This window comes from Cervus elaphus, chromosome 23 (assembly GCF_910594005.1).
Source record: "Cervus elaphus chromosome 23, mCerEla1.1, whole genome shotgun sequence".
Classification (NCBI taxonomy): domain Eukaryota; kingdom Metazoa; phylum Chordata; class Mammalia; order Artiodactyla; family Cervidae; genus Cervus; species Cervus elaphus.
Window position 1 is genome coordinate 875,846 of NC_057837.1, and position 25,864 is coordinate 901,709.

At 40.8% G+C, this 25,864-nt stretch overlaps 1 protein-coding gene across 1 annotated transcript in view; it reads right to left on the reverse strand.

Moving 5' to 3' along the window:
* Positions 1-25,864, reverse strand: part of TMX4 (thioredoxin related transmembrane protein 4) — a 68,539-nt gene that overhangs the window by 15,021 nt on the left and 27,654 nt on the right. The window contains exons 3-6 of the mRNA XM_043883467.1: positions 19,802-19,847; positions 17,902-18,030; positions 10,436-10,481; positions 3,684-3,785 (exon numbers count right to left, since the gene is read on the reverse strand). Of these exons, the coding sequence (XP_043739402.1) occupies positions 3,684-3,785; positions 10,436-10,481; positions 17,902-18,030; positions 19,802-19,847 (323 nt within the window). The remainder of the gene's footprint in view (positions 1-3,683; positions 3,786-10,435; positions 10,482-17,901; positions 18,031-19,801; positions 19,848-25,864) is intronic.

The window sequence follows — 25,864 nt, forward strand, 5'->3', positions numbered from 1 at the left end:
AGCCAAATAAACAAAGGGAACCGCTTCAGGAGTGACAGGGGCAACAGATTAAAATGCCTGTAGTTAACACCGACTACACCACAAGGGGCCTATGGATATCCAGAAGTGTAAGCTGGAACAAGGAGCTATCTGAAACTGAACCGAACCCACACTGCCTGCAACAGCTCCAGAGAAATTCCTAGATATATTTTTATTATTTTTTGTAATTAAAAAAAATTTTTTTTCTTTTTGTTTTCTTTTATTTTCTTTTAAAATTCCCTATTACTCCTCTACTACTCCTTAATTTTCATTTTCTTTTATGTTCTTTTAAAGTCCTCTATTACTCTTCAATTTTCATTTTCATATATTTTTATTATTTTTTAATTATTTTTTTTTCTTTTTTTCAATTTTTTTTCTTTTATTTTCTTTTAAAGTCCTCTCTCACTCCTCTATTACTGCTTAATTTTCATTTTCATTTCACTATAACCTTTGAGGAACATACCTCAACATAATAAAAGCTATATATGACAAACCCACAGCACACATTATCCTCAATGGTGAAAAATTGAAAGAGTTTCCCCTAAAATCAGGAACAAGACAAGGGTGCCCACTCTCACCACTACTGTTCAACATAGTTTTGGAAGTTCTGGCCACAGCAATCAGAGCAGAAAAAGAAATAAAAGGAATCCAGATAGGAAAATAAGAAGTGAAACTCTCACTGTTTGTAGATGACATGATCCTCTACATAGAAAACCCTAAAGACTCTATCAGAAAATTACTAGAGCTAATCAATGAATATAGTAAAGTTGCAGGATATAAAATTAACACACAGAAATCCCTTGCATTCCTATATGCTAACAATGAGAAAACAGAAAGAGGAAACAATACCATTCACCATTGCAACAAAAAGAATAAAATACTTAGGAGTATATCTACCTAAAGAAACAAAAGACCTATACATAGAAAACTATAAAACACTGATGAAAGAAATCAAAGAGGACACAAACAGATAGAGAAACATACCGTGTTCATGGATTGGAAGAATCAATATTGTCAAAATGGCTATACTACCCAAAGCAATCTATAGATTCAATGCAATCCCTATCAAGCTACCAATGGTTGTCATTACAGAACTAGAACAAATAATTTCACAATTTGTATGGAAATACAAAAAACCTTGAATAATCAAAGTAATTTTGAGAAAGAAGAATGGAACTGGAGGAATCAACCTGCCTGACTTCAGACTCTACTACAAAGCCACAGTCATCAAGACAGTATGGTAGTGGCACAAAGACAGAAATATAGACCAATGGAACAGAATAGAAAGCCCAGAGATAAATCCACATACCTATGGACACCTTACTTTCAACAAAGGAGGCAAGAATATACAATGGAAAAAAGACAACCTCTTTAACAAGTGGTGCTGGGAAAACTAGTCAACCACTTGTAAAAGAATGAAACTAGAACACTTCCTAACACCATACACAAAAATAAACTCAAAATGGATTAAAGATCTAAATGTAAGACCAGAAACTATAAAACTCCTAGAGGAAAACAGGCAAAACATTCTCTGACATAAATCACAGCAAGATCCTCTATGACCCACCTCCCAGAATATTGGAAATAAAAGCAAAAATAAACAAATGGGACCTAATGAAACTTAAAAGCTTTTGCACAACAAAGGAAACTATAAGCAAGGTGAAAAGACAGCCTTCAGAATAGGAGAAAATAATAGCAAATGAAGAAACAGACAAAGGATTAATCTCGAAAATATACAAGCAACTCCTGCAGCTCAATTCCAGAAAAATAAATGACCCAATCAAAAAATGGGCCAAAGATCTAAACAGACATTTCTCCAAAGAAGACATACAGATGGCTAACAAACACATGTAAAGATGCTCAACACCACTCATTACCAAAGAAATGCAAATCAAAACCTCAATAAGGTACCATTACATGCCAGTCAGGATGGCTGCTATCCAAAAGTCTACAAGCAATAAATGCTGGAGAGGGTGTGGAGAAAAGGGAACCCTCTTACACTGTTGGTGGGAATGCAAACTAGTACAGCCACTATGTAGAACAGTGTGGAGATTCCTTAAAAAACTGGAAATAGAACTGCCATATGACCCAGCAATCCCACTCCTGGGCATACGCACCGAGGAAACCAGAATTGAAAGAGACACGTGTACCCCAATGTTCATCACAGCACTGTTTACAATAGCCAGGACATGGAAGCAACCTTGATGCCCATCAGCAGATCAATGGATAAGAAAGCTGTGGTACATATACACAATGGAATATTACTCAGCCATTAAAAATAATACATTTTAATCAGTTCTAATGAGATTCATTATACAGAGTCCATTATACATGGATTATACAGAGTCCATTACACAGAGTGAAGTAAGCCAGAAAGATAAAGACCAATACAGTATAATAATGCATATACATGGAATTTAGAAAGATGGTAATGATGACCCTATATGCAAAACAGAAAAAGAGACACAGATGTATAGAACAGACTTTTGGACTCTATGGGAGAAGGCGAGGGTGGGATGATCTGAGAGAACAGCATCGAAACATGTATATTATCAAGTGTGAAAGATCACCAATCCAGGTTGGATGCATGAGACAAGTGCTCGGGGCTGGTGCACTGGGATGACCCAGAGGGATGGGATGGGGAGGGAGGTGGGAGAGGGGTTCAGGATAGGGAACTCATGTAAATCCATGACTGATTCATGTCAACGTATGACAAAAACCACTACAATATTGTAAAGTAATTAGCCTCCAACTAATAAAAATAAATGGAAAAAAAAAGACAATCTTACCTAAAGGGTTGTCCTTTTTCTATAAATTCTTAGTCATCAATTCCTATCTATAATATAGTGTTTAAGAGCTATGTGATTGGTATATAGTATAATAACTTTTATGAACTTCTTGAGTTTAAAAGCTCAAATTGATCAAGTAGGTAAAGAAAAAGATTTCAAAAATATATAACCAAGAGAAAAACACACCCAAACATTTACAGTTGTCCATATAATTAAATATAAAGTATAAAATTATTCCAAGCCGTATCTAAAACTCTGCAAAAAAAGTACACAGATACCTAATGGATAGGGATTTTCAAATCCAAAGAAAACATAGTGATGTGGTTTGCTCCTCATTTTTTCACATAATAATGACTCTGATTTTTTTTTTTTTAATCCACATTATCTTACAAAATCTACCTTGGGAAAACTGGAGTATATGTATAAGAAGCTGGTCACATTTAGATTTTCAATTTGAGGACACAAACAGGAAAAATCAATTTGCTCACCCAAGGAACAAATTCACAGCTTTGGCCTTATCACAACAGTGTTCTAATCAAGTAAGCAATGTATGAATTCACAGCTGACTCAGTTGTCTTGGAAAGTAACTTATCAAATTAAGTCTCTATTTCTCTCTTCAACACTGCCTATATTTTGGGTGGCACGTATCTTCAGAATATTTAAGAGGGGGGGTTGGGGGATAATAACTTAATGAATTTTCCATTATATCTCAAATTTCCATTGAAAGTAGTATCATACAAGCAAATGTTATTTAGCTATTTAGATTATACACAAAATGATGTTTGTTTATGTGCTTTTTCTTTCTTGGCTGCTTTATGGTTTTGCATGAAGCCAACTGGCTTTAAAGAAAGAAAAGAGATTCACATTATCTCTTACCAGACCCATGAAAAGGCCAAAAATCAAGGTGGCTATCACAAAAAAGAAGTAAGAACACCAAGCAGGAACTCCAAGGGTCACTGTGAAATAGTTGTGAAGATGCTGTAATGAGAAGAAAAAAGTTTAAAAAAAAAAACACATATTTATAAAGAGAACTAAAAATGTTTGAATCTCCCTCTTTACCACTTTACTCAAGTCTACAATTCTATTTATATGAGCTCCCACAAAGATCATCCAGGGGATTATGCATCTATATTATTTTTCAAGAGCAAGTCAGATTTTATAACACTGAGAATCTGAGAGTAAAAATCAAGGTCGTATCTAGTAAGAATTATACTTCCTTGAAGCTAATGACCAAACAGAACTCTGGTAGGATTATTTATCCTTCCATCATGAGATTTTTTTTTTGGTCACTATCCCCTAATAACTTATATACCTTAATACTCATAATATGATATCCATAAAAAATTAAAGTTTTTTTTTTAAAAATTGGGCCTTTATCAATTTTTAAGTAGAACTAAATTACTGCTTACGGAACATCAACCATTTAAATGTTTCCATACTTCCTTTTTCTAGTCATATTCTTATTGCTCGACACCCAGCCCTCCTTTATAAATTTCCTAATCACCATAAAACCTAAATGTAATAATATAAGACATTTTTCAGTTAATTCATGATGAGCAAATAAGATTTCATCAGTCTTTGAAGAAAGTGCACATCCCTTCTTGTTTACTATCCCCGGGACTCTATTCTTCACTTAAACAGTAAAAGTGAGTAAGGAGATACAATCTGAGCCAGAAGTACCACATGCAAAATCATACAGGAATTACAGATATGAACCCGCTAGTGTGGAATCAAAGCCCATTTAGACATGGACTTGAAGGAGCTATGTTGCCTCATGCTGGCTTTGTGATCATCTATTTTAGGCCCTTTTAGCTTCAAAAAAATTCACTAAAAAGCCAATAGTTTTGTGATATTTTTATGTCTATAGATAGGTTATCTACAGAATTACTGGGCACAGGATGAAATGGCTCCAAACTAAATGCCACCTGCAAACAGAAGTAATGACTGAATGACTTGCCCAGCACTGATGAGGTTAACGAAAACTAGCCCAAGATTCTATTTAAATATTTCCCAAAATCAAAGTTACTCAAGTATCTCCCACTGGCTTCTCAGTTTATAAGTGTCAATACAATTAGATAATATATCTGATCCTGGCTTAACTTAGAATGAACAAACCAGACTGCTAGCTGATCTAGAGCCGTCTGAGGTCTCTTCTCTCTGATTGTGCACTCAGCAGTAGATACACATCTGAAGACTCCTCAAGTTTTTAAATACTGACACATGTAATCAAAGTGTTCAATAAATAGTTATTGGATAAATAAAATACACTAGCAAATCTTTAAACTATTCACAGGAATGCACACAACTCCTGACTTATAAAACTGTCATCTGTCTTCTGTTGATGGCACTGGTCATTGCCCTATCTTCAACCAGGGCAACTATCTAAGAATAATCTAGTACTCTCTAGCCCAAGTAGGCAAAAGAGATATTTAGGATATAAAAGGTTGTTTTGCTCAAACTCTGTTCAGTGGAAGTTTTAAGATGCATTGTACAGTTCTATAGGAAATTTGGCATATTGAACATAGCTTATTTATGCTTATCTTGATTATTCAATGTCATCATCAAAATTAAACTCTGAAATGAGCCAAGGAATTAGAAGACATAGAAAGCCAGGGTGCATCTGTGCTGACCCATGGACATATGAATTCTGTAACTTGCTTTATTATTATCTGCCCATATAGTTGGAATGAATAACACATCCAGTTATAAGTCCATCTGGACAGTGTCTTAAGCCCTTTTGCAAAACACGTGATTTAAGAAATGCTTAAGAAATTTTCTCAGTTATTTTCTAGAATTCAGTAAACGATGTGCCTTTGAATCACTGCATTGAGTCATATTCTCAGTGCATTCAGAAACATCCTCTTAGAGATTCCACTTCAATTTTCTTGTACCGGTGTACTCTTTAAGGGATTTGCTTGAGCTTCTTAGAGAAACTCTGCCATCTTGTGGTCTTTCTAGGTGATTACTAAAAAACTACTAAAGCCTCATTAATCAAGTTGTGTTTTCAAAACTGTAGCCACAAATCTTTATAGTTTACTTTGTCTGAGTCCACAATAGTTTCAGAGTACCTTTAAGACTATTAGGGTTCCTGTACTAGGCACATGAAGTTTTCTGTAAACATGTTTCCAAGTAATAACTGATTAAACCCGACCTATTTCAATTTTAGATTTCTGTGTTTGTTTCTTTGCCAGGCAAAGTAACTTTTCACTTGTGGAAAATACTGACCCAAGTTCAATATTATATGTGCTCATTACAAGGAAGCATCATATTATTTCCTTAAAATGCATGCAAATGTCACCTGCTGGGCCCAATACCTTATAATATTATATTTTTGTAATAGGTGACTGAATTAGAGCTAATTTTTAGCTATAAACAGATTAGAATGAGAGGATGAGATGAAGACACTGTTTACAGCTGAAAAAAAGGGGGACATTCTAACCAGTGGTCAGATGGATTTGAGGAATGGATCCAGGATAAGGTGTCCAAGGTTCAGAGGTGGAGCATTTTATAAGATTTGCTCAAAACATAACAAAAAGGTTGAAAATTGAAAAAAATAATTCCAGGTAGGCGCTAACCAGAAAGAAAAAATTACAGTATTAATATTAGACAAAATGACCTTATAGAATATAAATGCAATTGCTATGTGTCAAATTTTACAATTTCTTATAAAATTAAACTTTTAGTTCTTTTAAAAAAAGTCTGGAAAGTCCAAATATATATATATATATGTATATACATATATGTATATATACATACATACTGTACTTCTCAATCACTAATAAGAACATATTATTGGTTATTCAGAGATGGATCATGTTCTGTTCTTAAACGGCCTTGTCTCTGCAGTCCAGTGCATTCACACAGAATCCATCCACGCTAAACAAGCCTGTGCCCTGTGCCTACAGAGATAAAACAGCAACTCCTGGCCTTGATGTGCTCCAAATGCCACACACTGAAATCATTTGCATGACATAATGAAAAATGGCAACTCCTTGTTATTAGTCAAGCTATAAGAGGTTTGAACAATTATTTATTTTCCCTGTACTGTCTTTGAAAAGAAAACTACTTTATAAAAATGTGTGAGGGTCACAATTAATTTCCATCTAATCTCTTCTTAAGGCTTCCCTGATAGCTCACTCGGTAAAGAATCCTCCTGCAATGCAGGAGACCTCGGCTTGATTCCTGGGTCGGGAAGATCCGCTGGAGAAGAGGTTCCAGTATTCTTGGGTTTCCCATGTTGCTCAGCTGGTAAAGAATCCGCCTGCAATGCTGGAGACCTGGGTTCCATCCCTTGGTTGGGAAGATCCCCTGGAGAAGGGAAAGGCTACCCACTCCAGCATTTTGGTCTGGAGAATTCCACAGACTGTATAGTCTATGAGGTCACAAAGAGTCAGACACAACTGAGCAACTTTCACAATCTCTTCTTAACCCTCAGAACAAATTCTCTCCTGACCTGCAGTTGTAACAGATTCTATACTAAGCTTTTGAAGATTCCTGACACCTATTACAATTATCCTGTTGGTTTAGACAGTATATGGCTATAAGGTTTTCAGATAACTATCAAAATATATGACTCCTAAATATATTTAGTGTCAAATATTGCAACAGGCTGAATCCTTACTCTTAGTTCCTGGTTTGCAATTCAAAATTCTGAACCTTTGAATAAACTTCTCACCAATAAAAGAAAATATCAGAAGAAAACCAAATGAAACTCAAACTATATGACAAGAGGAAAAATGCTAGTTATTTTTTAATACGATATACAAATGTCAAAAAAAGACAATTAACAGAATTTAAACAAAAAAGATTAAGTTCAAATCACCAATTTATTTTCTGTTGCTAAAGAAAAAAAAAAACCTAAAGTAGGTATATCTCAAAAAGCAAAAATTATAATACAACTGGAAAACTGAGAGGCAAAATATTTCTTTTCAAATTTCTCCCAGCATATACCAATATGAACAAAAAGCAGAGTTTTCAATGAGCTCCATGAACTGTTGTTGTTCAGTCGTTCAGTCATGTCCGACTCTCTGCGACCCCATGGACTGTAGCACACCAGGCTTCTGTGTCTTTAACCAAGTTCTAGAGCTTGCTCAAACTCATGTCCATTGAGTTTGTGAAGCCATCCAACCATCTCATCCCCTGTCATCCACTTCTCCTCATGCTTTCAAACCTTCCCAGCATCAGGGTCTTTTCTAATGAATCGGCCCTTCGCATCAGGTGGCCAAAGTATTGGATATTCACCTTCAGCATGAGTTCTTCTAATGAACATTCAGGACTGATCTCCTTTAGGACGGACTATTTGGATCTCCTTGCAGTCCAAGGGACTCTCAAGAGTCTTCTCCAACATCACAGCTCAAAAGCATCAATTCCTGAGCACTCAGCTTTCTTTATAGTCCAACTCTCACATCTATACACGACTTTGTATGGAAAAACCATAGCCTTGACTAGACAGCTCTTTGTTGGCAAAGTAATGTCTCTCCTTTTTAATATGCTGTCTAGGTTGGTCACAGCTTTTCCTTCAAGGAGCAAGCATCTTTTAATTTTGTGGCTGCAGTCACCATCTGCAGTGATTTTGTACTTGTTTTGATTGTTTCCCTGTCTATTTGCCATGAAGTGATGGGACCAGATGCCATGATCTTCATTTTTTGAATATTAAGTGTTAAACCAGCTTTTTCACTCTCTTTCTCCTTCATCAAGAGGCTCTTTAGTTCCTCTTTGCTTTCTGCTAAATGGGTGGCATCATCTGCATATCTTGAGGTTATTGATATTTATCCCAGCAATCTTGATTCTAGCTTGTGTTCATCCAGCCCAGCATTTCGCATGATATACTCTGCATATAAATTAAAGAAGCACGGTGACAATATACAGCCTTGATGTACTCCTTTCCCAGTTTGGAACCACTCTGTTGTTCCATGTCTGGATTTAACTGTTGCCTCTTGACTTACATACAGATTTCTTAGGAGGCAGGTAAGGTGATTTGGTATTCCCATCTCTATAAGAATTTTCCCCAGTTTGCTGTGATCACACAGTTCAAGGCTTTAGCGTAGTCAGTGAAGCAGAAGTAGATGTTTTTCTAGAACTCCCTCACTTTTTCTATGACACAACGGATGTTGGCAATTTGATCTCTGGTTCTTCTGTCTTTTCTAAATCCAGCTTGAACATCTGGAAATTCTCGGTTCATGGACTGTTGAAGCCTGGCTTGGAGAATTTTGAGCATTACTTTGCTAGCATGTGAAATGAGTGCAATTGTGCAATAGTTTGAACATTCTTTGGCATTGCCTTTTTTTGGGATTGGAATGAAAACTGCCCTTTTCCAGTCTTGTGGCCACCGCTGAGTTTTCCAAATTTGCCGGCATATTGAGTGCAGCACTTTCACAGCACCATCTTTTAGGATTTGAAATAGCTCAGCTGGAATTCCATCACCTCCACTAGTTTTGTTCGCAGTGATGCTTCCTAAGGTCCACTTGACTTTGCAATCCAAGATGTCTGGCTCTAGGTGAGTGATCACACTGTCATGGTTATCTGGGTCAGTAAGATCTTTTTTGTATAGTTCTTCTGTGTATTCTTTCCACGTCTTGTTAACATTTCCTTGAATATTAAGTTCCAAATATGACAAATGATGTATAATCATAACTTAGAAAAGACAAATACAGGAAGGTAATCACATCTAAAGATCTTTTGAAATACTTTAGAAATATATACTTAATTCCCTGGCAATTTTGTCAAATCTGGCAGGATTTAGATCACCCGACATGTAGAGATGAGGAAAGGTTACAAGACACATTCAATATTATGTAAAAGTTCAGCATTTTAACCTAAATAACAGTTCTAAGTTACTAGGACTCAGTGAAATGATACAATCACACATAGCAGCTTCCCAGGTGGCGCTAGTGGTAAAGAACCTGCCTGCCAATGCAGGAGACGTGAGACATGGGTTTGATCCCTGGGTCAGGAAGATCCCCTGGAGAAGGTGATGGAACCCCACTCTAGTATTCTTGCTGGAAGAATCCCATGGAAAGAGAAGTCTGGTGGACTACAGTACATGGGGTCACAAACAGTCAGACATGCCATTGTCTGAGCCACACAAAAGGGGCTTGCAAATTTTTCCTTAAAGGGCGACATCATGAATATTTAGGCTTGTGGGCTATATGATCTCTGTCACAACAACTCATCTCTATCACTGTAGTATGAAAGCAGTCACAGAAAATAGGTAATAAGTGAATGTGACTGTGTTCCAACAAGACATTATTAAACAAAACAGGCAGCCCAGCCTGCCCACACGCTGAAGTCTGCTGGTCCCTAACAGATCTTTGATCTGTAGGGAGGTTATGACAACAAGAAATAAGAGGAAGTGAAACCACAGAAGCCCTTTCAGCTTTGACAAAGGGATTCACTACTGATCTATGAAAATATGAGTTTGGTCTTTTGGTCCCTGTCCAATTTTAAGTCCTTCTACACAAAGACACATTCCCACTACGACTCCAGGTAAGAGTAGTTGTGTGGCTTAAGAAGAAAAGTGAAATTATAAAACCATTTATAAGTATTCATTTTCCTATTATTTAGAAACTACCTTCTCACTCTTAAAAACCCCTCTGCTGACATAATCATAAAGGGCCTTATTTACTCACCCATATCTTGCCAGAGATGCTAAAAAGACCAGCCATTCCAGACATCCTAAAAAAAAATAAAGGCAAGGAGAATCACTGGTGATGGATAGCATAAAAACAAACAAACAAACAAAAACCTCAAGTCACAAGGACTACTCCTCCACTTTGTGCAATACATCATCCTCTCTCCTGGATTCTCTTCCCTTCTGACAGAGCTTAGACCCCAGGGCCGTGTTCTGGATTAGTCAGGAGTAAACGCAGTCAAGTCCGCTGGTCCTTTCTCGCTGCATGCTGCATGCCTGGCAACATCCCTAACACTGAGCAGCTGCATGTCTCTGGGGGAAAGTCACACGCTCTGCCCTCACAGTCACAAGCACCTGAGAGGGCGCCGTCCGGCTGCAATCCTCTAGGCTCGTACCTGAGATGAGAGCTCATATCCTTTCTCTCCCTTCAAACTGTACACACCCTCTCCACCCCTTGCCCTCATCTGTCACTGTGCAACCAGCGGCTCTCAGGTGGCCTCTCTCACCATCCCAGCAGCACATGTAGCCTGGTGTACCCCCGCAGCCAGCTTCTTCTGTTCCAATGGAGGAAACTACCCCCCCAACCACAGTCCAAACTCTCCACTTGTGCCTTGGATCCCATCCCCTCCCTGTTGCTAATGACTTGGTTTTTTCCCATCATCCCATTTCCTGCATCAGCAATTTCTCCTTCTCTGATGGATCATTTCACTGCATGAAAACACGTTCTACTCTCACTCATCTTTTGAAAAGAACATCACTGGATCGCAGAAGGCCCTCCAACTCAGCTTCCCAAACTCCAAAGAGGAGCCTACACTTGCTGCTCCTTCCTCCTCACCTTACCTTTAATCCACTCAAATCCGGCTTTTGTCCTCCCTGCTGCACTCCTTGACTCCCTGTTAAGGCCAAAATGGCATCGCAGTGCTTCATTCAGTGTCCTCGTCTCAGACTTCACCTCCCCTAACCCCTCATAGACCTGAGACACAAGGGACTACTCTCTCCTTCGTGCACTTTCTACTTGCCTTTTAGGAAATCGCACACCCCTGCCTGCCCTCCTGCCTCCCTGGCACTCATTTTCAATTTCCTTTTGCTGACTCCTTCTCTACCCAGCTTCTTAACTTTGGAGTGTCTTGTGACTCAGTCCCAAGCACTTTTCTTTTTCTCTCTCCAGGTGACCCCCCTTCCTTCTAAAACTTAAAATACCATCTATATGCCTTTTGTGTGGACCAATCCCCATGCATCCAACCCGGAAGCTCTATAAAGAAGTCTGCATCTCAAACTTAATATGTCCAGTGCTGAACCCTTGATTTTCTCTTGCTCAAACCAGTAACTGGTACCAAGATCATCAAGTTCTCAAACCAAAAACCCAGGAGTTGAGTTGTGTGTGTGTGTGTGCATGTTTGCAGTGTATGTCTGATTGCGTATGAATCTTACCTCTCCTTCACCTTAGTAGAGTCTACCTTTAAAACCTATTTTATTTTTAAATAGGGAAACTATTAAAACATTTTACAGCTACATTTATACCATATACAAATCCAAATTTCATTTAAAAGTATCAACTGATAGTGGTGTTGGATTCCCATTAGCAATCACTACATACATGATCAAAGAGACTGCTTTCTTGAACTTTATTACAAAATTATTTTTATTGAGTTAACTACTCAAGTTTCAGAATACTTTAATTTCCCTAGGTATACTCCTTTCTTTAGGGCTCCTAAAGCTTCAAACAGTTGCTCCTTCCTATCTTTAAATTCAGTCCTGTCTCAGTGTAATTCAACATTTATTAACAGACATTGATTTCAATCTTTTTCTTCTTAGCTATAATTATGATACACAGGGAAATAAAAGCCATAAAAGAAGCCTAACACTTACCAAGTGTTTTTTATTTGGGGCCATGATTAGTACTGAATTTCAGTCTTCAGGAAAGATCTGGGAAGGTGAGGACTATGACCTCATCTCCATATAGAGACTAAAAAGCCTGCTGTAAGTGGGCTCTCAGTGATGCTAAGTCACTTGGTTAACTAGTGATTGAGACAGACCTCTCCACTGGAAAGGTGGTTTTTCCTTGATAATGGCTAGGTCATTTGTGGGCTGAAATGTTGGCACCATGTGAATACCCCATTACTCCACAATCTTCTAAGAGCTTTACATCCATAATGTCAAAGGCCCTGGTCTGCATCAGGTTACTCTCACGCAGTCAATCCACACAGTTCCTATAACACTTAACTGTAAAACTGTACTTATATTCAGTATTCAGAAGGCATCTGAAGTTGTATGGCACTTAACTTTAAAAACTTTAAAGGCCTGTTCAGCAGTCATTTGTTAACAGTAAAACTGTAATTTTATTAGCAGGAGCTTGTTCAGCTGGTAAAGAATCTGCCTGAAAAAAAAAAAAAAAAGAATCTGCCTGCAATGCAGGAGACCTGGGTTCGATCCCTGGTTTGGGAAGATCCCCTGGAGAAGGGGATTCCATGGATGAAAGAGCCTGGTAGGCTATAGTCCATGGGATCACAAAGAGTCAGACCCGACTGAACAACTTCACTGGTTCCTGGAGAAGGGAAAGGATACCCACTCCAGTATTCTGGCCTGGAAAACCCCATGGACTGTACAGTCCATGGAATCACAAAGAGCTGGACACGACTGAGAAACTTTCATTTCACTTCACTTCTGAATCTGTAGCTCAGTGGTTCCCAACTTTGGCTGCTTCTCAGAAACACCTGGGGCTTCCCTGGTGGCTCAGATGGTAAAGAATCTGCCTGCAATGCAGACCTGGGTTCTATCCCTGGGTTGAGAAGATCCCCTGGAGAAGGGAGCAGCTTACCCACTCCAGTATTCTGGCCTAGAGAATTCCAGGGACGGAGGAACCTGGCAGGCTACAGCCCATGGGGTCACAAAGTGTCAGATACGACTGAGTGACTTTCACAGAAACACCTGAGGCTGCTTGCCCAGTACCAGCGCAGTCTCTGGGACAGTAGCCATGTGTGGGTAGTTTTCAAAAGTCCACAGGTGATTCCCCTGGGCAAGTGAGGATGCAAATCACTGCTCTCAATCATCATAACGGCAATTCTTACCATTTCAAAAGGCTTCCCAGGTGGTGCTAGTAACAAAGAACCTGCCTGCCAAGCAGGAGACATAAGGGACACGGGTTTGATCCCTGGGTTGAGAAGATCCCCTGGAGGAAAGCACAGCAACCTACTCCAGTATTCTTCCCTGGAGAATCCCATAGACAGAGGAGCCTGGTGGGCTACAGTCCATAGGGTTGCAAAGACTGGGACATGACTGAAGTGACTTAGCATGCGCACACACGCACACCATTTCAAATTCAGAAAGGTGCAATTTTTGCGAGTCAATAAGCTGACTTTACAGTTTTCTGAAAATGTGAAGAAAGTGCAACACTGTCAGTTTTCACTAGAAAACTTAGTGCTCTTGATACTCACGCCTCCTTAAGAAGAATCAAACATCACAGATGTAAGCCACACTGTATGATTTCTGGGAAATCAGGTCCACAATAGGGTATATTTTCTGCCCAGTTCTCAAAGCGATCACACTAATATTGTATAAGTGAATAAGAAGGCCCAAGACCTGGAATCCATGACTAAGAAATAAAGCTGATTAGTTTGTGGAGGGAGCAGAGACAGCTCTAGTTTGGCCTACAGGGTCTAAAACTGGCCTTAAGTAAATTTCCCTCAGAGAAGAAACTGACATCATTATGAAACACTAATGATACTCAGTTCAAACATATCCCTATACCATTTTTTTTTTTCAACCGGAAATTTATTCCATTTTCCAAACTACAAATGTAAAAGTTTCAAATAAAAGCCCAAGCATTAGTCATGCCCATCTTTCTGGCCCATGTCAAACAAATATCTTTACAATAGTTAGGCATTTCAAAACCACACCACAAGGGTATGTCAACTAGAATTATGTAAGATTCACGCCTTTAACTAGTCCTGTGTTCTGCGGGTCCAGCAGGGCAGACTCTCGCCCAGCCGGCAGGTCAGGTGCAAGAGTCAACACTCCACACCCCCAGCTTACTGATGAACGTCCCAGCGGCTGGGATGTGAGGCTGCGGCGGGAGGTGGGAGCAGATAAGGGCAAGGGCAGGGAAGTCTAGTTTGTTATAACAACGGCAGTGCCACTGCTGACAGTGGGGCTGTTCCAGTGTGAACCGTTTCCGCCTCAGCAAGACTAAAAACCCAGAGTCCGCCTGTGGGCCTGAGCGCGCAGCAGCTGTTAAGTGAGAGTGCCCTGGGTCCCTCTCCGCTTCTCTGCTCACAGCGCTCACCTTAGCAGGGCATCACGAAGCGGGGTGGTGGGGAGACACTGGATCCAAGGGTTCAGAGCAGCAGGGACGCTGGGAGGGCCCCGGAGCAGCACAGGAAGGCTCTGGGTGCGGAGTGAAAATGCAGAAGAGCCTTAAAGGCGCTCTGACAAGCAGCTGTCAGAGGTCTCCAGGCCAAACCACAGGTACCAAGCCCTGAGCAAGGGAAGCTGACCCCTGAACACAGTCAGAGTGAGGACTAAAGACACTTAATCCCTCCATCCGAGAAAAGTCGCTGTCTCTTCAGCCTCCATGACTAAGAAGGAGGCCCAGTATGTTACTGGATTCTCGGCACTGGAAAAAGAAATGCACAGCTTCCTTGCTAAATGTGTGCCTTTCCGTCAGAGAATGACACACACACGGGTGCGGGGCTTGCTCCTGGTGTCTCGGTTTTGCAGAAACGGCAGCAACTGTTCTGTGGGGAATCTCTCTCATTTCAGCACCTGAAGCAAAGTTGCAACAGGGCCTCCATTAAGAGGCTCCCCTAATGCCTGAGGGAGCTCTCCTAGGTGCCACCAGTGCTGTGTAGCAGAGTACTGCCACTGTTAAACTCAGCACCCACTCTGCACGGACACCAGTGGTGGCCCTGCTCGGCAGGCAGAACGCAAAGCCACTCTCACTGCGATAGGACGAGGTCAACCTGCATTACTGCCTTCAACCGTGTCCCTGAGGAAGAAGCTAGAATCCTATTTCAGTCTCGTATTAATGTCTATTATAACCCACTCACTCAGAGCAGCTTAAAGCAACCTCTAATCTTTGTTGTCATCACCAACAATCACAGGAAGGACTGATGGAGAAAAGCCACGCCCACTGCACGAGAGGCCACGCCCACTGCACCAGAGAGGCCACACCCTTCCGCCTGCAACCCAGAGGGGCACAGGGCACTTCAACTAGGTTTTGCGCCCTCATTCCATTGGCGTGGGTAGGGTCAGACTGCATAATAATAGGGTATTATATTTACGATTTTTAAAAGTGTTCTTACCTTTTATAGACACATACCAAAATACAATAAAATGACACACTTGGTATTTGTTTCAAAACAACTGATAAAACAAGCTATAATTTGATGGTCATTATAGGTGTGTGATACGTACATGGGGGTTTACTGTACTATTTTCTGTATTTTTATGTATATTTGAAAGTTTCTGTAATAAAAAGTGAAAAAAAATTTGAGTTCTTGTACAAAAATTTGGAACAAAGTGGCTCATACCATTATGATTTTCATTATGATTTATACATATTACAAGCAAAATAACATGCTGCCTTAAAATACTAGTGTAATAAGGAAAAAATGCAAATGGATGAATTTCTAAAATTTCCACACATCCACTAGTAGCTACAATTTCCAAATTCAATACATCACTCCCAAGATAAGTTAAAAGACAAACATTTTAAAAGGAGTGCCTTAAAAACATACATTTTGCAAGGGATCACCTGCAAGTTTAAGAATTAATTCTAAGTCCTTTGCATCCTCAGAATTCATAAAGTCTCAAAAATCCTGTGGATCAGTCCCTTTTCCAGCTCACTTTCCAACCTCCCGCGGTATGAAACCTGTACATCATCCAGTGACACCTCCAGGTAACAGCTGGGCTGCCATGCTACACTTTTCGGCTGAAGACCCAGATTCCTGTCCAAACACCTTGTGCCGCCATGGCTGCTTTTCAGCAAGTTCTGCAAAATACAGCAACTCAAAATTTCCCTCAAAATTTAGGTGAGCTGGTCTCACGATGACCCCGCAGGGGAGCCAAGGGTGGGACACAGAGTGGCAGGGCCCTGCCATCGGCACAAGCTGGCTTCCAGCATGCGGGACTGAGGTTTAAACGTATTTTAAGTCCACCCATGCTCTGCATCCCCACTGCCATCAGGCTGGTCCATACCACCATCCCTGGGCGAGGCCGCTCCACACAGTCCCCTTGAGCCTCTGGTCGCCGCCTGCGCTGCTCACACCCCAGCTCCTCACCAGCCTGAGGAGGCCTGACCGTCTGCCTCCTGCCCTCTTTGCCCTCTGTTTACACTGCTCCCCCTTCTCTTTCGCTGTGCCTAACCCTGGCCACCTGACTCTTCCTCAATACACCGAGCTCTTTCCACTGTGGGGCGTGTACGAATGCTACCTCCGTTCCTGGAACAGTCCTCACCTGCTCCTCGCCCGGCCAGGCCCTGCGGTCCTGCAGACCCCATCTGCAGTGACCCCTCAGAGCCAGCTCTCCTAGTACCCATCTAACAGAGGCCCGCACTCCCAGTCAAGCCCTGACTTAGTAAGGGTTTGTTTTCTGTTTTGTTTTGTGATTCTTTACATCCCTAATTTTTTCATCATCTGTCTTACTGTAAGTCACCCTAGGAGACCACAGGGGTCACATTTATCATGTTGACTGCTGAACATCTAGCACCGAGAATAGTATCTGCATAAAATCAATGTTCACTGATTTTAAAGAATGAAAATTTGTAGAATGAAACATCAGAGGTGAGCTGCTTTTAGAATAAGCCATGTATTTCCTATAGATGCTATCAGATCACTTATTCCTAAAATGTAACATGATTTGATCCTATTTCAGCAGGGATATTCCTTATGCATATATATATCAACATAAAATCAACTACAAATACCACAGTTCATTCCAAATGAAAACTGTGAACAAGGTATTATTGCTTGACCTTATCTGCCTCACCAAGCATTCTACAATTTACCATCATGGCCAAGGTTACCCCAGCAGTGTTCTGTTAAGCAGCCAAAGACACCATAGGTCTTACTCTCCACACAGACAGATACTTTAGCAATTCCTTCATGAACTCTAAATTCAAGACAAAGGTTCTCCTCTACCTTCTCAATAATTTATAAGGAAGGCGGTATGGTAAATGGTGTTCAATACCATATTTAGTAAAGAGAAAAGAGGTGACGGTGCAAAAGCTGGAGGAGAGCTCTCTGTAACCCACCTGAATCTGGATACTAAACCCTAGCATCTTAACAACCAGCTGAAACACACAGGGTCACAAAGCCAGAAACACAACATGGGCCAAGCAGGGGCATGTGTCATCTGGGAAATCAGAAGTGAATATGAAAAGAAATGTAGACTTTCAAGGTCTATGGGTTGTTAAGTTGAAACTATCTGTTCTATTAGTAACACTCTGTCATTAAAAAAACAAGTTACGTTAGAGAAGCTGGGGATTTCCAGCCAGTCAGAGGCTCAACAGATTGCCACTTCTTCTCTAAGATATAGTTCTGCAGGTCTTCATAGACTCCTGGGCCACGGTAACGGCGGAATATCCCATCTTTTGCACTATAAATTATAAAAACAAAAAATAAACCAATTAAAATAACAAGTGTTACAGATAATAAACAGGAATAATAACGAAAATAAGTACTGGTTTTACATGTGAACTCCACTCTGAATTTTAACTTCACTCAAAATGAAAAAAAAGAAATATTATAGTTAAGACATAAATAAGAAAGCATACACAAATACTTATTACAAATGAGAAATTCCAAAGCAGAGAGAATTAAACATTCTATTTAATCACTGCACAATTTGCGACTGTAAGCAAAGTCCTTGGCAGTGGCTAATCTGTCAAGTTACTTTTTATTATTTTTGCTACAAATTATTTCAATTTTCCTCTTACGTCAGCAAAACTGCAGTTGTTATCAAGTTTTAAAAAACTCTATGCACATTTCCAAATTGATATCATCCAAGTCCCTCTCCTGAAAACCGGGTCTCCCTGGTGGCTCAGTGGTAAAGAATCCGCCTGCCAAGGCAGGAGACCTGGATTTGATCCCTGGGCTGGGAAGATCCCCTGGAGAAGGAAACGGCAACCCACCCTAGTGTTCTTACCTGGAGAATTCCATGGACAGAGGAGGCTGGCAGGCTATAGTCCATGGGGTTGCAAAAGAGTCGGACACGACTTAGCGACTAAACAGCAAATGCCTTCGGTCTTCCCTCCCTCTCACCTTCTGTCTAGCTAAGTTTCCTAAGGGAGGAGTCTACACTTTCTCCTCATATTAACTCATTCACCGCTCCTGCCAGCAGGGGTCCTGGTTCCATGAATGCGTGGAAACTGCTCATACTGGGGCCTCCGAGGACTCTTCAGTGCGGTGTCCCCGGAGCCTCTTCTGCCATTTCCCCTGTGTGTGTCTGGGACACTGTCCCTTCCTCCCCCCTTTCCCGGGGCTATCCTGACAGGAGGTCTCCAGTCCTTCTCAGTTCCATGTGCCCTGTGCTCCTTCGCAGATGTCCTAACGGGGGTCACTGATCCTCAGCGTGCTTCTTTTCCCACCGCGTCTATTCTCTCATCGTATATATTTCAACTGTAATCTAATCCCTGGTATGTACCTCCAGTCTAGACCTTTCTTATGATCCTGAAATTAAACTACCACCTAAACTTCTCATTTGGAATTAGCATAAACCCCTCACACTATCTTTTCCATTCTGGTCTCTATCTTCCAAACTGCACTTTATTCCAGCAACTTCTCAATAGCTTTGCTAGTTAAACAGGCCTGTCAGTAAGTCACCAGAGGCTCTCCCTTTCTTACGGCTAATCAGTCACCAATGATCCCACCTCCTCAGCATCTCTGGAAACCATCCCTGCCTGTCTCCTTCCCCCTCACTACCTGAATCTCTCTAGCACCATCACCTGGGATGATCCAACTGTACCTCTCAGGCCAGCCACAGAGAACTAGCTATAGTTCTCAGAAGGCATCTCCTTTTCTCCGAGGCTTTTCCATGATACATCCTCTATTTGGAAAGATCTTGTCTACCTTACCTGCTTCACATACTCCTGTTATCTATTAAGAATCATCCCACCTTTCATATCATCAGAAAAACCCTCTTTGGCCTCCTCACCTATCTGCTGCCTGAAATTAGACTCTCTGTAGCACCTGGGCACCCCTCTCTTCTGATCACTATCGTTCAGTGGAGGCCAGTCTTTCTCCCTTCACATGCTAAGCTGAATAAATGAAGGTTATGGACAACAACTAAAGAATCCCGGGACACACTTTTTACACACACACCTACTAGTTTCTAATCATTACAAGACCAGAAAATTATTTGAACTTACTGGAAAAATGCTGGGAGGGTGGTGACAAAGAAGCGGCCACTCAAACCTACAAGAAGCAGAGACAAAAAAGTTATAAGCCAAACTCAGACTAACCCAAGCATCTAACTCAGGCTGTAAGGGCAAGCAGCCTTGATCTTGTCATTGCAACCACATAAGTAAAATCCCTCCCATTACTGAATCACATTTACTATTTTTTAAAATAAAATTTTAACCATCTTTATTTACCCAATGCTTTCCAGTCACTGACATAAAACTTGCTTATCTTCGATGTGTTAAACTGGAGTTTTCCGGCTTATATGATGCTAAGGACTGTATGGTGGCTGAAAGGATAGGTTGTAAAGACACACAACCTGGGTTAAACAACTCAATTCTCCACTTACTAACGTTGTGTCCTTAGATAAGTGACTTAATCTTTCTGATTATCAGTTACCTCATATATGAAATGGGGATATAAAATCCTAACAGAACTGTTCTGAAGTTATCTTAGATCACTTATATATAATATATATATATATATATATATCTTAGATCACTTATATATAATTAAATTATTCAATAAATTATACATATTATTAAATCAGCCATATATTTAAAAATAACAATGAATATGACATAATAAAATCATATATAATCTTTGCACATTCATAAACTTTGCAAGTACAGTCAAGAAATTCCATGTACAATTCAGCTCAGTTCAGCTCAGTTGCTCAGTTGTGTCTGACTCTTCGTGATCACATGGACTGCAGCATTCCAGACTGCCCTGTCCATCACCAACTTCTGGAGCTTGCTCAAACTCATGTCCATTGAGTCAGTGATGCCATTCAACCATCTCATCCTCTGTCGTCCCTTCTCCTCCTGTCTTCAATCTTTCCCAGCATCCAATGAGTCAGTTCTTCACATCAGGTGGCCAAAGTATTGCAGTTTCAGCTTCAGAATCAGTCCTTCCAATGAATATTCAGGACTAATTTCTTTCAGGATTGACTGGTTGGATATCCTTGCAGTCCAAGGGACTCTCAAGAGTCTTTTCCAACACCACAGTTCAAAAGTATCAGTTCCTGGCACTCAGCTTTCTTTATGGTCCAATTCTCACATCCATTCATGACTACTGCAAAAACCACAGCTTTGACTAGATGGACCTTTATCGGCAAAGTAATGTCTCTGCTTTTTAATATGCTGTCTAGGTTGGTCATAGCTTTTCTTCCAAGGAAAAAGTGTCTTTTAATTTCATGGCTGCAGTCACCATCTGCAGTGATTTTGGAGCCCAAGAAAATAAATTCTGTCACTGTTTCCATCGTTTCCCCATCTACTTGCCATGAAGTGAAGGGATCAGATGCCATGATCTTCATTTTTTGAATGTTGTTTTAAGCCAGCTTTTTCACTCTTCTCTTTCACTTTTGTCAAGAGGCTCTATAGTTTCTCTTTGCTTTCTGCCTTAAGGGCGGTGTCATTTGTATATCTGAGGTTATTGATGTTTCTACCGGCAATCTAATTTCCAGTTTGTGCTTCATCAAGCCCAGCAGTTTGCACAATGTACTCTGCATAGAAGTTAAAGAAGCAGGATGACAATATACAGCCTTAACGTACTCCTTTCCCGATTTGGAACCAGTCTGTTGTTCCATGTCAAGTTCTCATTGTTGCTTCTTGACCTGCATACAGATTTCTCAGAAGGCAGGTAAGGTGGTCTGGTATTCCCATCTCTTTAAGAATTTTCCACAGTTTGCTGTGATCCACATAGTCAAAGGCTTTGGCATAGTCAATAAAGCAGAAGCAGGTGTTTTTCTGGACCTCTCTTGCTTTTTCGATGATCCTGCAGATGTTGGCAATTTGATCTCTGGTTCCTCTGCCATTTATCAATCCAGCTTGAACACCAGCAAGTTCTCACTTCACATACTGTTGACCTCACTTAGAGAATTTTGAGCATTACTTTGCTAGCATGTGAGATGAGCGCAATTGTGTGGTAGTTTGAACATTCCTTGGCATTGTCTTTCTTTGGGATTGGAATGAAAACTAACCTTTTCCAGTCCTGTGGCCACTGCTGAGTTTTCCAAGTTTGCTGGTATATTGAGTGCAGCACTTTCACAGCATCATCTTTTAGGATCTGAAATAGCTCTGCTGGAATTCCATCACCTCCACTAGCTTTGTTCATAGTGATGCTTCCTAAGGCCTACTTGACTTCCTATTTCAGGATGTCTGACTCTAGGTGAGTGATCACACCATCATGGTTATCTGGGTCATGAAGATCTTTTTTGTATAGTTCTTCTGGGTATTCTTGCCATCTCTTCTTAATATCTTCTGCTTCTGTTAGGTCCATACCATTTCTGTCCTTTATTGAGCCCATCTTTGCATGAAACGTTCCCTTGGTATGTTTAATCTTCTTGAAGAGATCTCTAGTCTTTCCCATTCTATTGTTTTACTCTATTTCTTTGCATTGATCACTTAGGAAGGCTTTCTTATCTCTCCTTGCTATTTCTGGAACTCTGCATTCAAATGGGTATATCTTTCCTTGTCTCCTTTGCCTTTCACTTCTCTTCTTTTCTCAGCTAATTGTAAGGCCTCCTCACATAATCATTTTGCCTTTTTGCATTTCTTTTTCTTGGGGTGGTCTTGATCACTGCCTCCTGTACAGTGTCACAAACCTCCATACATAGTTCTTCAGGCATTCTGGCTATCAAATCTAGTCCCTTGAATCTACTTCTCACTTCCACTGTATAATCTTAAAGGATTTGATTTAGGTCATACCTGAATGGTCTAGTGGTTTTCCCCACTTTCTTCAATTTAAGTCTGAATTTTGCAATAAGGGGGCTTCCCTGATAACTCAGCTGGTAAAGACTCCACCCGGGAGACCTGGGTTCGATCCCTGGGTTGGGAAAATCCCCTGGAGAAGGGAAAGGCTACCCACTCCAGTATTCTGCCCTGGAGAATTTCATGGACTGTATAGTCCATGGGGTTGCAGAGAGTCGGACACAACTGAGCTACTTTTCCTTTCATACTAAGGAGTTCATGATCTGAGCCACAGTCAGCTCCCAGTCTTATTTTTGCTGACTATAGAGCTTCTCCATCTTCGGCTACAAAGAATGTAACCAAGCTGATTTCAGTATTGACCATCTGGTGATGTCCATGTGTAGAGTCATCTCTTGTGTTATTGGAAGATGGGGTTTGCTATGAACAATGTATTCTCTTGGCACAATTCTGTTATTCTTTGCCCTGCTTCATTCTGTACTCCAAGGTCAAACTTGCCAGTTACTCCAGGTATTGCTTGACTTCCTACTTTTGCATTCCAGTCCCCTATGATGAAAAGGGCATGTTTTTTGGTGTTAGTTCTAAAAGGTCTTGTAAGTTCTCATAGAACCGATCAACTTCAGCTTCTTCAGCATTAGTGGTTGGGGCATAGACCTGGATTACTGTGATACTGAATAGTTTGCCTTGGAAACGAATAGAGATCATTCTGCCAGTTTCGAGATTGCACCCAAGCACTACATTTAGGACTCTTTGTTGACTATGAGGACTACTCCATTTCTTCTAAAGGATTCTTGCCCACAGTATAGATATAATGGTCATCTGAATTAAATTTACCCATTCTAGTCTGTTTTAGTTCACTGATTCCTAAAATGTCAATGCTCACTCTTGCCATCTCCTGTTTGACCACTTCAAATTACCTTGATCCATGGACCTAACATTCCAGGTCCTATGCAATATTGCTCTTTACAGCATCAGACTTTATTTCCATCACCAGTCACATCCACAACTGGGTGTTCTTTTCACTTTGATTCCAGCTCTTCATTCCTTCTAGAGTTATTTCTCCACCATTCTCCAGTAGCATATTGGCACTTGCTGACCAGGGGAGTTCATCTTTCAGTGTCATGTCTTCTTGCCTTTTCATACTGTTCTTGGGATTCTCAAGGCAAGAATACTGAAGTGGTTTGCCATTCCCTTCTCCAGTGGACCATGTTTTGTCAGAACTCTCCACCACGACCCGTCCGTACTGGGTGGTCCTACATGGCATGACTCATAGTTTCATTGAGTTGACAAGGCTGTGGTCCATGTGATCAGTTTGGTTAGTTTTCTGTTATTGTGGTTTTCATTCTGTCTGCCTTCTGGTGGATAAGGATAAGAGGCTCATGGAAGCTTCCCGATGAGAGGGACTGGCTGTGGGGGAAACTGGGTCATGTTCTGATGGGCAGTGCCATGCTCAGTAAACCTTTAATCCAATTTTCTTTTGATGGGCTGTGTTCCCTCCTGGTTGTTTGGCTTGGGCCAAACTATGGCAAGGGCAATGAAGATAATGGTAACCTCCTTCAAAGGATTTGTGCAGAAACTGTTGTATGCAGTGCCCCTGACCCTGCAGCAGGCCACTGTCGACCCCCACCTCCACTGGAGACTCCTGGACACTCACAGGCAAGTCTGGCTCAGTCTCCTGTGGGGACACTGCTCCTTTCCCCTGGGTCCTGGCACACAGAAGGTTTTGTTTGTGCCCTCCAAGAGCCTGTTTCCCCAGTCCTGTCGAAGTTCTGAATCAAATCCCACTGGCCTCCAAAGTCAAATCCCTGGGGGTTCTCAGCCCCTTTGCCAGACCCCCAGGTTGGGAAATCTGCTGTGGGCCCTAGAACTTTCTTAACAGTCTGAGAATTTCCTTGGTGTAATTGCTCTACAGTCTATGGGCCATCTGCTTGGTGGCTCTATGATTGAGCTAATAATGACCTCCTCCAAGACAGCTTATGCCACAGGCTGCATGACCCAAGTCTGCTGCAGTCAGAGACCCTGTCCCTGTGGCAGGCTACAGATGACCCATGCGTCTGCAAGAGACACTCACACACCAAAAGCAGGTCTGGCTCAGTCTCTGTGGGGTCTCTGGATCCTGGTGTGCACAAGGTTTTGTTTGAGCTATGTTTTGTCTCTGTACATTAAACAGATTTTTTTTTTTTCAATTTGTCTCAGTAAACCTTTACTGAACACAACTTACACATCAATTGTTATGCCAGATACATGTAAAGACAAAGACAAAGAAAACCCTTAGTCACTCGGCAAATATTTGCCAAGCACCTTCTTTGTTCTGGGAACTATGATAACTATTCAAGATACAGATAAGCAAAACCACGTCCAAGCTTTGCATTCACAGAGCATACAGTCCAACGGCAGAAGGAAAAACAATCAAATAATCACAACTATGACTATAAACAGAGATCAATGGGATCAAGAAAAGAGGCATGCAACAAAAACCTGAATGACACTAGAAGTAATGAGCAGAATGCTCTTTAAATGTTTAGAAGTAAACAAAACTCATGTGTGCACAAACAGTGAGTAAGTCTGGTTCTGGCAAAAGTGAAGCAATGCTGAAGGAGGCCCCTGACCAGCTCTCATCACTTATGCTTTTCCCATTGAAGAACTAGCTGGACAAAATCAAGTATCTATTCAAATAAAGTGGCTCAAATTTTACATCTCTCTGGTCTCACTTGCAATATGAAACACTGCAGCTTTACTTTTAATAAAATAGGAAATTTGCTTATACCCATTCTATTAGTTAAAGCTATATTCAGTACACGGCTTCCCTCATAGCTCAGTCGGTAAAGAATCTGCCTGCAATGCAGGAGACCTGGGTTCAATTCCTGGGTCGGGAAGATCCCCTGGAGAAGGGAATGGCAATCCACTCCACTATTCTGGCCTGGAAAATCCCATGGACAGAGGAGCACGGCAGGCTACAGTCCATGGGGTCACAAGAGTCAGACATGACTGAGCAACTAAACCATATTCAGTAACTAATTTATTAATTAATAGTGAGTCTTCCCAAATTTTTTTCTGATATAAAACTATGTAGATTCTAAAACATCCCTATGGCATTTAAAAGAAAATATTCTGAAGGTAATAAAAATCAATTTACAAAAAGAAACATTTACTACAAACACTTCTCATGACATATCTGGAAAAAAATAAAGGTTGTACTGGCACTTACAAAACCTCAGGTGACCTGAGAAGTCCACTGAGGACTGTAACAAGCATGTTCACCTCAAATACTGTTTGGAAATCCAGCCCAGGAGGGGAACCAGGATATCTCTTAATAACCTTCCA